This window comes from Sus scrofa, chromosome 12 (assembly GCF_054392235.1).
Source record: "Sus scrofa isolate SSC_HxYL_T2T_F1_AM1 chromosome 12, Sscrofa_HxYL_maternal_Yorkshire_Landrace_v2.0, whole genome shotgun sequence".
In the NCBI taxonomy this organism is placed as follows: Eukaryota; Metazoa; Chordata; class Mammalia; order Artiodactyla; family Suidae; genus Sus; species Sus scrofa.
The window spans coordinates 2078058-2089220 of record NC_139394.1 but is presented as its reverse complement, the minus strand read 5'-3'; the positions used below and the strand labels follow the sequence as shown (position 1 = coordinate 2089220).

General features: G+C 62.3%; 1 protein-coding gene across 1 annotated transcript; it reads right to left on the bottom strand.

Annotated features, from left to right (window-relative positions):
- Window positions 1-436: 436 nt before the first annotated feature.
- On the bottom strand, window positions 437-9911 carry NPTX1 (neuronal pentraxin 1). The gene is made up of 5 exons (XM_003131134.6): window positions 9328-9911; window positions 8820-9027; window positions 6544-6788; window positions 5165-5344; window positions 437-4428 (listed from the first exon to the last, which is right to left on the bottom strand). The coding sequence occupies exons 1-5, from the start codon at window positions 9769-9771 to the stop codon at window positions 4207-4209; spliced, it is 1299 nt and encodes a 432-aa protein (XP_003131182.4). The 5' UTR covers window positions 9772-9911; the 3' UTR covers window positions 437-4206.
- Between the last annotated feature and the right edge of the window lie 1252 nt (window positions 9912-11163).

Genomic DNA, 11163 nt, shown 5'->3' with positions numbered 1-11163 from the left:
GCTCTCTTGCTTGAGTGCAAGGAAGCAGCCGGGGAACCCCAAAAGAGGGGCGGTAACCAGGAGGGGTCAGCAGAGGGCGGCAGAGGAGAGCAGGGCGGGGCTGTCTGGGAGGGACCTGTGTCTGGGTGAGCATTCGCTCAGGCGAGGTGGGGAACAGGCAGGCACGTGACATCCTGAGCCCCAGTGTGGCCTCCACGCGCCGGGGGTCCCCTCTACCGCTCTCTGCCTTAGTGCCGCCGCACCTGTGCAATGGGCACCTGTGCATGGGCAGCCCCCCCCCGCCCCCCATGTCCAGTGTCACCAGATGGCTGCAGGACATTTGAGGGGCCCAGGGCATCAGGCAGACACACATCCCCTGGGAGGGCCCCTGAGGTCGGCCAGTAGGTTGAGGGGACATTCACAAGCTGGGGAAAAGAGACACGCCCGAGAGCCCACAGTCTTTCTTCACTCTTTACTGTGTAAAAATAAACTCCACAATTCATGTCATTTCAGCAAGAAAATGAAAAAAAAAAAAAAAGAAAAAAGCAAGAATACCAGTAGAAATAGTGCATTTCCAGAATTGCTGATGGGAGGTGGCAGGTCCCATGGTTTTGACCCATTAGATACCCAAAAGGCTGCAGATCATATGAAAAATGTACAGCTTTGGTTAGCAAATAATGAAAAAGTAAGATACGTCAATTCTCTTTGCTATGATACAGTATATACAGTGTAACGACATCAACCATAGGGGGGTTGCTCTGTTGTCCTCGTGGACTTTTTTCTTTTTTTGGCAAATAAGACAAAATTGGGACTCTAAGTATTGGGCTTTTTTCTCCTCAGTGACTTGTTCCTCTTCAACAAATGGCACTTACGTCCACCGTGCATGGGAGTGATGCATTTCCCATGCTAGCTGAATAAGTTTACACGCTGTGTTTTAAGAGATGACACCATGACGGCTTTAAGCACATTCTGGTTTTGCCGCAAGATGACAAAGGCTACTCTCCTCCCGGTGCTTGCGGTTCGGAACCCCAGCTTTTTCTATCAGGGTCGGAACCGAGCAGCAGGTCCTCAACTCCTTCCACTTTAGAAGTCAGCTCCAAGACGGGGGCCACCGTAAATGTACATCCTGTCCCAGAGGCCTCTGGGAACAGGCGGCCCCTCTTGGGAGCTCATTGGAACAACTGTGACACTCGTGCCGGCCTCTCCCTCCCCCTCACTGCCCACGAGACACCCCTCGGTCTCAGGTCCCAGGGCTGGTGACAGAGTGATCTTTGCAGTCTTAGAAAATAAACTGAATCTACAAAAGGAACAGAAAGCATACAAAATGTACCTCTTTCTTCCAAAATACATGCTTCGAGTGCTACGTTTTGGCGGAGCCTGAAGGTATTTTCAAGGGAGATATAGGTTGAGTTGATTTATAGGTTTGTCCTTTTCTTTCATAAAAATACTCTTGTTTGGTAATAAACTTTTTCTTCTAGAGTAAGAGAAATAATACTGTGTTATCAAAAGCAAGAAGGCTTCCGACTCAGGTGGGATCTGATCCCCGAGGGCCTGGAGAGCCGTGTGGGCAGCCCTCCCGCCTCGGACGCACGGGGAGCTGCGGGACACCAGCTCGGCAAAGCAAACACTGTCTCGACAGTGCGTTTTTGTCTCCATGTTTTATAAAATGGCTTACCTGAGATAGGCATGTATTGGTCAGTGCAAGAGGGAACATCAATCAGATTAAGGAGTAGTTAGAAACTATGTGATTAGATGGACGGCTGTGTCATTACCTTTCTCAGGGCTGCCGGCCAAGGGCCAGGAGTTAACACAGTGAGGGAGTCAGGGGCTTGGCACAGGCTCCAGTGCGTGTTTGGGGGGGGTTAAACATCAGCTTCTGTCCCTGGCACCACGGGTGTCTCAGGGGAGGGGGGGCCGAAGGGCGCAAGCATCTGGGGTGAGCTCTGCCCGTCTCTAGTCAGGGCAGAGGATGGCTTGTGGTCCTGAAAGGACAGATCCCACCGCGCCCCCTGGGGCACAGGGTGGTCCGGGGCCCATAGCTCGATAGATCGGCAGGGGCTGGTGGGAGGTGCCGGCGACGGGGAGAGCACCTGGCAGCTCTGGGCCTCGCCTGCAGCTCCGAGGTGGCCGCAGTGAGGTGGGCCGATCTGTCTAGAGGGGGTTCCGCGCTCGCTCTCGCCCGAGCTCGGGCGCTGTCAGGCCTGCTCTCCACCTACACGGTAAACATACTTCTTGGTGTGTTTGGGGGTGGGGAGGGGAGGGCAGCCGTCGCCCCTCGCCCCCGGCCCACACCCCTGGCTTGCCTTCCCAGCCATTTCCGGTAGCTACATGGATGTCACAGAACAATGGGTGGCACTCGCACACGACACAGAACCAGAGAAGTTCATGCAGGCAGGGGAACGCACACTGGACTGAGGAAGCAAGGGACACGCCACCCCGAGGAACATGCACACAGAGAAGATCCCTGCAGACCCACAGATGCCACGGCCCGACGGGTTCTGATGAAGCACAACGGTCTCAAAAAAGCCACTGGTGAACCACAACACGCAGCCCGGTGCCTCAGCCGCACCCTCCGCTCGGGAGCTCGGGAGCGCTGCGTGGCAGAACAGCGGCGGGGTGCCGTGCAGACACCCACGCGGACACCGACACAGACACACAGATGCACGAGGTTTCCGACACGACAGGGACCTGCGCTTAAGGAGACAGGTGCCCCCGGAAGGAACAGAAGACGAAACACCTGCTCCTCCTGAAGAAATGTCTGCAGCTGTAGATGAGCCAGGCAGTGCAGAAGAATTTCTAGAAAGACGTGCCAGCCTTTTGCTAATTAGACTCCACGACAGAGTCCAGGTTGCTCTCAGGGTGTGCGACCCCAGATGATGCAACCCAGCAGGAAGCTGATCCGTCTGAGTGCTCTTCTTCTCTCTCTCATCTGATACACTTACATGTGCACACGCACGCACATACACACACACACACACACACACACACTTTTCTCACCTTGGAAAGACTAAGAGATACACATGGTTTTTCATGGGGGTAAAAAGTCAAAGCTTCTGGAAACCGGTTGCGTCTCAGCATCACCAGCTGGTGCCAGGTTGGGGGCTGCTTCAGGACTTGAGCCCTGTGAGCCAGGCCTGGCTCCTCATGAGAGGTCTCTGGAGGCCCTGCCCCCTTGGAGGACTCCCCGAACCAGCTCGCCTGGGCCTGGGGGTTTGGGAAGGATATGGCTGTCGGAGTCACCACGGACCTGCCGGCTGACTGGCCGGCTTTGTCTCAGTGGCCCTGTGGTCTTAGAGTTTGGGTTTCCTGATCAAAAAGGCCTGCTCTCGAGCTGACCCCCTGCCAGAGGCAAAGGGGGGCTGTCCAGGAGTCCCGGCTTCCTGGGCTCTGAGTGGGCCGCTCCACTCGGAGGGGCACCCGCTGGCCGCTGGAGTGGAGGATGGAACCAGCCTCGCAGAAGGCGAGGAGGTGGGAGGCTGAGGATGCGGGCCAGAGCCGGCCAAGCTGGGCACGCGGGCCAGCTTCCCGGGCCCAGTGCTGCCGTCAGATGCCAGCAGCAGGGTGGGCACTGGGAGGGTGGGGGTACGTGCCCGCATCCGGAGGCTGGTCCCACCTCCTCTGCCCCCTTGAGCACATGGCGCCGTCACAGGACACTGTCTGCCTTCAAGCCTTCAGAGAGAAACCACTTCTACAGCAAAATAAAAATCTGTCCGAGCTCCCGGCCTTTAACAAGCTGCTAAAAGACATTTATTTTATCAATATAGAGATAGGTCGCTCTGAAAAAGGTTCGCAAAGACAAATGCATTGCGGAAGCCACACCAGCCCCAAGGCACGTGGGCAGCCACCAAAGTTGGCGAATACAGATACCGGACCAGTCGGGAGTTTTCCCAAAGCCACAGAGAAAGAAGAAATGGCATACCTCCTTTTCAACCCTTGTGGACACTCAGACACACACACACACACACACACACACACACGGGCCCTCTCACCTACGTGTGCATTGTTCAAAATGTCGCAGCCGCCGGCGTTAGCGGTGAACGGAGCACGCCTGAGAAACGGTGCCCGCTTCAGGGCGCACGAGGACGAGACCAGGCTGTGTGCGCGTGCACGAGGGCGAGGGCGACAGCCCGGAGCCATTCCTGGGGACAGGAGAGAAGAAGAGACGACGACGGGTCATCACCGCACAAGCAGGGGGCGGGCGGGGCCGGGCCGGGCCGGGCCGGGGCCTCAGTTGATCTGGCGACAGGCTTCGAATGTCCACTTGGTGGCGCCACCATAGATCTCGATGTGGGACTCGGCCCAGGAGATGACGTTGCCGGAGAGCGCCTTGGTGCTGCAGGTGGCCAGGTTGTACACCTCCCCCGGGGTCAGCTTGCGGTCCCAGATGTTGAAATGGGCCAGCTCGCCCACGAACGCCTGGGTGGCATCAAATCCGCCACCCAGAGTGTCCTTCAGAGAAAAGCAGAGGATGAGGGTGGAGGCGTCATGGCGGTGGGGACCTAGCGGGAGGGCTCCCCGGGGAACGACTCTCAGGTCCCCCTGGGTACCTCCGTCGCCATCTCTGCTCTTCGCTAGGCATCCGTCCCTCCCCTGTGGGGAGCTCAGGAACGAGGCGAGCTCGTCTCCTCCGCTCTGGATGCAGAGCTTCCTCTGGGGGCACCTGTGAGGTGCCCTGTGAGGGAGGGTTGGCTGGGGCCAGGGACAACTGTGGGAGCAGGTCCCCCCCCCTTCTGCCCTTCCTCTGCTCCAGGAACTCAGAAGTCGCCCCTTTGTCAGCAGCAGCCTCCCAACGAGAACAGAAGGCTGGGCTCTCCCGCCTGCCTCCCCCTCCTGGGTGCCCGATGGGAGACAAACCACTTCCAGGAAATAAATTATGCATCACTAAATGCACAACTGGCTTTCCTGTGCCAAAGAGCATTGCTGCAGTTGTTGAGAAAGTGGTTGAGAGCCTGGAGACCAGAACCCATTCCCGCCCGCCTTTCCTGAAAGCGCCCCCCCAGGGCAGGGCTTTGCCCAAACTGGCATCACTTGCTTCTCTCGGCCACTTCTCAGGGGAACCCTCCCCAGCTCCCTCCCACCTCACTCCCCGCTGCCTTTCCTCCCTCCTGACCCTGACCCGGCCTAGTCTGGTTCTGGGGCTCCTCCCTCTGCAGCGCCCCCCCCTTCCCTGCCTTCACAGCCCAACCTGCTCCTGGCCCAGCACCAGCACGCCTTGTGGCTTGATGGGGTGATAGGGTGCCAGGTTCTCGCCGTTGCCGCCCTGGGTGCCATCCTGGTAGGCCTCCCAGACCCCATCCCGGGTGGTCCAGGTGATGCAGATGTGGTGCCACTTGCCGTCGTTGATTACAAAGGGCAGCTTGGCCACCTGGGAAGAACATTATGGGGACAGGGGTATCCTCAGGGTCACTGACCGTCACGGTTACCGGTTCGCCTGTCATCCTGCCTGTTGCTGCACTTACGGTAAATAGCAAGAACCACTACGAATTCTTGCAGCACCTGCCCCTCCCGGCTTTCATCACCTGTCCATCCCACCCATCAGTGGATCTCAGGATCACCAAGGAAATGAGAGGCTTTGTCGGGGTGCTCCTAAAATGGACCTGAGCACGCAGCCTCCTCACTCCTGCTCACCCTCTTTGCTCTGGGCGAGTCCATGGAACGCGCCTCTGACAGGCAGGCTCACTGCCGCGCTCCGGGCCTCGCCTCTCTCTCCCGCACTCCGTCACTAACTGCCAGATCCTCTGGGCCCTCAACCCCCACGCCCACCTTTTTGCAGAGACTCCGAGAGGTGCCAGGGGAGATGGCATTGTGCCTCTTAACAGTCAGACCAGCCCCTGACCTGGAATCTCACTCACCCTCTAACATTTCAGGCAGGGAGTCTGCGGCAGCCCACAAGACCCCCACACCCTTTCCACTCGGGGAAATTGGGGCCCCAGAAAGGCACAGCCCTTTCCGGGCAAGACATCAAGAGCAAGGGCTCCCCATCCAATTCACAGCCCGAGTTTTAGACATTTCCTGCCGCAGCTGGCGTAGAGGGAGTGTGAGTGCTGGCAGCTGGTCCCAGCACTAATGGAGACAGACACGGGTCCCCCTAAGGGGAAGGCTGCCCTCTCCCAAAGGGTCACGCAGACCTGGCCCTCTCCCAGGGAAAGGGGCTAAGCAGGATCGACTGGGACTCGTGAAGAATCTCTAGGGGCACCCCCAGAGCATCAGTGGTTCCCCCAAATATGGAGGAGCAAAGCCAGCTCCAAGAGCGCCAGGGAAGGAGGGGTCAGGGTTCGACCTGTCAGAGCCCCCCCCCCCACCGCCCACATAGCCTCCTCCACCTCCACCCGGGAGGCCTCTGTCTGGGAGGGGCCAGCTCTGCCCTGGTCACGGATGGTGGCAAGGGTGCCCTCCCCGTTCCTCTGTCCTCGCCCTGCATTTCCCGCAGCCCCGCCTGGCTGGCTCTTCTCTTGGGCCAGAGTCGTGCCCGAGGTTGGGGACCTCAAACCACCCGGACCTGCCCCAGCAGCCGGCATGGACGGTGTGTGGGGGGGGACGAGCCCAAAGGGGTGGGGGCTCTACCTTGTCATTGATGAGGATCTCCATGGGGTTGTTGCCCCACTCGATAAGGACCAGCTCGTTGGCCTGGCCGGGCACCGCGTAGGAGAAGGGCGTGCCCACCCCCGGCGCCGCCGTGGCCTTGAGCCACATGCACACGGTGAAGGCGTACATCTCGGGCAGGCTCTTCTTCACCTTGGCGTACATGTAATTGGTCCGCAGCGGGAACGTGAGCTGGAACTTGTCTCCGGGGCGGTTGTCCTTCTGACCTGGGGAGGAGGGGACCCAGTCCTGACCCCTGCGTCTCCACCAAGAGCCGGCCCCTGGCCGAAGCAGACCTAGGCTCCCCCACCCTGCTCCCCGCTGGTGATGCAGGCAGAGCAGCATCTCCACTCCACAGATGCTGAGATGGAGGCTCAGAGAGGTCAAGGAATGTGCCTGAGGGCACCGGGCCAGGACCAAAGAGCTGACCCAAGATCTCTGCGCTCGGGTCTGTGCTCGGGTCTGGCTCCTACACTGCAGCCCGTGGGGAGGCTGGGGGGCGGGGAGCCGCTCACACACAGCGGGCCGTGAGCCTCCGCAGCCGTGGGCATGGGAGGGAGTGGGTCATTGCCCACCCTGTGAAGGCACGCTCGAAGGTATGGCTACCGAGGTCGCCGCCTGGCCAGGAAAGAGGCTACCTTCCCTCAGAGGAGCCCCACCGGAGGCCCGACCTGATTCCAGGATGCTGGCTGCTGACAGCGCTCAGAACCAGGCCCCGGGTGCCCAGCACACTTCCCTCGAGGCCAGGACACGCTGCAGCCCCGGGTCACTCATCTGACCCCCCCCCCCCCAGTCGCCCTGAGGACTCCTCCTGTTTCCAGAATCCCATTCACCCCGCAGGAGGGAGAGCTGTCCCCTCTGAGGCTCTTCTAGCAACCCTGCCTGGCCCCCTGCAGAGTCGACAGGACAGCCGGGAGCCGGGAGGGGGCCCTGAAGCCAGGTTTCCCTAAGGCGACTGCTTTGAGAATGATGCCACTCATTCTCTGGACGAGCATCCTGTATTTCCCCAAAAATCAGGCTCCCAGTCCCATAGCCGTCCTGCCACCAGCTCCCTGCCTGCCGGCACTGTCTCCAGGGAACGCCTGTCTGCCCTCTCCCAACCCACACCATGGCTGTGGCCCTGGGCGTAATGTGACTGACTCCAGGCAAAACATTCCAGCCCAGCAGTGGGCACGGGTGTCGGGCCCGGAGCCAGGAACACACACCCACCAGCTTTAGGGTGTACACTGGGTGCTGCCAGGGAGCCCAGCACTAAACCAGCCGGCCATCCAGGCCAAGAATTATTTCCAGAGGGCATCCTGCTGGGCCGGCAACCCCACCCCCCTCCTCTTAGGGAACAGAGCAGGCCCCTCAGTGTCTCCCTCCATCTCAGGCTGGCAGCCCCTTGCCCAGGCCTTTCCAGGGGATGCTCTCAATTTCCCCCAGTCTCCCTCCCTCCTTCCCTCCTCCCCTCGGCGATCTGTTTTTCAGTTACATAACGTGCCTTAAGATGGCACTGTTTAAATCCATCCAGCACACTTTGCGGTCCGAGAAGGGTCACGTGGCCCCGCTCCGAGCTCGGCGCCCCCCCCCCCTTACAACCGTGTTTGGTTTCTGCGATTTCAAGGCTGAGCCTCCCCAGCTCATCTGTGCACCCAGGGTGAGACTGAGGCCGGCTGGAGTTGGCGACTCGGGAACTGTGGGGCCCCAGGCAAGAGGCCAGGGCTTAGGTCTCTCAGAAGAGAAAACCGTGGGGGTGTGCTCAGGAAGGAGGGGCCCCCTGAAATCCCCAGGGGACGCCAGGGCACCAAGGAGCTGGGAGGAAATCTGCTCAGGGCCCAAATCTGCTATGGATCAGGAGGACCCAGCCAGCCGGCACCCTGCTCTCTGCTGGGGATGGAGGCTGGCTAGAGCCAGGCTTTCTTAGCCAGGGAGGACTTAGGCCGGCCACGGCTACAGTGTAAACTTGCTGAAGATTGAACAAATCAGACTTGGAAAAATCCTGCAAGTGTGTGAGTCTGTCGAGGGCGGGCAGGGGGAGGGGACGCCAGGCAATCCCTTCCTCACTCTGCTTCCTGAGCTGTCCCCAGCCCAGGGCACCCCAGCCCTGCCAGGAACACTAGCTGGAGAACCTCGGGCAGGAAGGAGGCTGGAAGGGTGGAGGAGCTCAGGGCTCTTACAGCTCCGAGCTGAGCTATGCAGGAAGCCAGGACCCGAGGCAGGGTCCCTTGGTCCAGGGAGCTGAGACAGGATGCGTGCCCCCCTCGCCTGCCCATTACCTTTCTCCAGCTCGCTGATCCGCTGGTGCAGGGAAGTCAGGGCGCTCTCGATCTTGACTCTTTCCTCCGTGTCGTTTCTGGGGCCCCCCTTGCCCTCCTCCAGGGTGTTCACCCGAGACAGCACCTGCCTCTCCAGGTCATCGATCTTGCTCTGCAGCAGATCCTTGAGGCTGTTGGTCTGGCTGGAGGAATTGAGCCGGCTATACTGCTGCGGGGGTGCAAAGGCGGGAGGGAAACCAGATCGTTACGCGTGGAGCAGGGACCGTACAGGAAGGCCCGTGGCGCGGGCCCCTCAGGGCGACTGCGGGGGCGGCCTGGCGGGGAGCTCGGGTGAGTGGCCGTCCACGGAGCCCCGCAGGCTTGCGGAGGCCCTCGCCGGGCATGGGCACCCGGCCGGGGACAGGGCCGGCGGAGCGGGGTTGGGGGGGTGTCGGGCCGGGTCGGGAAGGGAGGTGGGGGAGGGCAGAGGGGCGCGCGAGCCGGAGGGGGAACAGCGGCGCGCGCGGACCTCGAGGTTCTCCAGGCGGGTTTTGAGCGACTGCAAAGTTTGCCCGAGTTGGCTGAGCGTCTCGGCGGCCGGCGTCCGAGACAGGTCGCCCATGGTGTTCTTGCCCGAGCCGGGCTGCTTGCGGCCGCCGCCCGCCCGCGCCTCGCCCGCGCTCGCGTCCAGCGTGCTCTGGCTCTCGCAGCGGCCGAGCTTGGTGGTCAGCTCGCGGATGGTCTCCTTCTGGCTCAGGATGGTCTCCTTCTGCTGCAGCACGGTCTCGCGGAGCTGCAGCACGTTGCTCCGGAGCTCCTCGGCGCCGCCGGCGGCCACGGACGCGGCGCACATGTCGGCGTCCACAGGCACCGAGGTGCAGATGAAGCGCGTCGGCCCGAAATCCTGGGCCCCGCTGCCCAGGAGGCAGAGGGCGAGCAGCGCACAGGTGCGCGCGGCGGGGCCGGCCGGCATGGCTGCGGGCGCTGGGACCCGGCGCTCCGGGCCCGGCTCGGCTCGGCTGGGGCTCCGCGGGCGGCCGGCGCTCTGGGCGCCGAGCTGCTCGCTGCTCCGCCGCGCACTCCGCACCGCCGCGCTGTCCGGCCCCCACTGCCGCCTGCGCTGCGGAGCCCGCGCCTTTTATGCCACCGCGGGAGGGGCCTCGGCGCTGCCGACGTCAGCGGGGGAGGAATCCCGCTTTAATTGTCTGCGGCCCGGGCCCGCTGCGCGGCTGGGGTCGCAGGGGCGCGCTGTGGGGGAGCCTCCTCCTGTCTCCTCCCCACCCACCCCGGCGCCCTCTGCCCACCGGCCCCCGCCCCCGCCAGCACCGCTTCCCCGAAGGCGCGGGGAGCCGGGGGCGGGGGGCGGCGGCGGCGGGGGGATAAGGTGAGCAGGACCACGGCCTCAGACTTCTGGATCGGCCACCTGCGTGTTGTCCGCAAGTCTCCGACGGGGTCGGGGCGCGTGGGAGGCCACGGTGGACCTGGGACACAGAATCAAGCTCAACCCGCTAGGCTGCACCGCACACTGGAGGGGCCAGGGCCGGGTCCCCAAGGACTCAAGTGGTCAACACCTGCGCGCCCCGCGGGCCGCACAAGGTGCTGAGCGTCGCGGCGTCGCTAAGTCCCGAGAAGGAGGCGTGGGGCCGCTCCACGTTCCCTAGATGTCCGTGCAGGGCTGACAGGGTGCGCTGCACCCTGGGGCTGGGGGCTTCCCCGCGACCTCGATCCTGTTCTCGGGTCTCCTGCGCTCCGCACCCCCACCCCAGGCTTTGGGGACGGACAACGGCTCAAAGGAATAACAGCCCCCACCTCGTGGCGGCGGGGCAGGCGGGCATTTCTCGGAGGCGTCCCTGGCGGATTAAGCCTTTCCTGCCAGCAGAACGGGTCCAGTTCCGGGCAGACGGCGCCGCCGGGGCTGGATGCTCCCAGAAGCCCCGGGGGAGGCGCTGCGCTTCCGAGGGGGCCCCCGCAGACGGACCCTTCCGCGCTGCCGGAGCACCTTCCCATCGCTGAGACGCCGAGGCACGGTTGTTTGTGGCCGCGTGCGAGTTGGAGTGCGTTCGTGGGTCTCTGGTGGGCTGTTTTGGACCCCATGCGCCGCAGCTCTGCCCACTTCTCGGCTGGTGGGGAGGGTCCGGGACTGGGGAGGAGGGCGTGACACCTGCGGAGCGCCACACGAGGGCATGTTGCTCGTAGTCACCCCGCTCAGCCGCCCACACACTCGCGCCATTTTTCCGGGCAGTGGCGCCGCGGGGCTGGGCTCCCAGATACCCGTCCGGTGTCCGGCCCCGGTCTGGGGTCCGGGTTGGGGCCTGAGCCCCTGGCCCGCTTCAGGTAGTCAGCCAAAGGCTCTTCCGAAGCCACC

What these genes read in the sequence shown, in the direction of transcription:
- NPTX1 (XM_003131134.6), bottom strand. Translation starts at nt 9,771, where the DNA reads ATGCCGGCCGGCCCCGCCGCGCGCACCTGTGCGCTGCTCGCCCTCTGC. An exon ending in CCCGCCTGGAGAACCTCGAG is followed by an intron (nt 9,028 to 9,327) that starts GTCCGCGCGCGC and finishes GCACCCCCGCAG; the next exon opens with CAGTATAGCCGGCTCAATTC. An exon ending in TGGTGCTGGGCCAGGAGCAG is followed by an intron (nt 4,429 to 5,164) that starts GTTGGGCTGTGA and finishes TTTTCTCTGAAG; the next exon opens with GACACTCTGGGTGGCGGATT.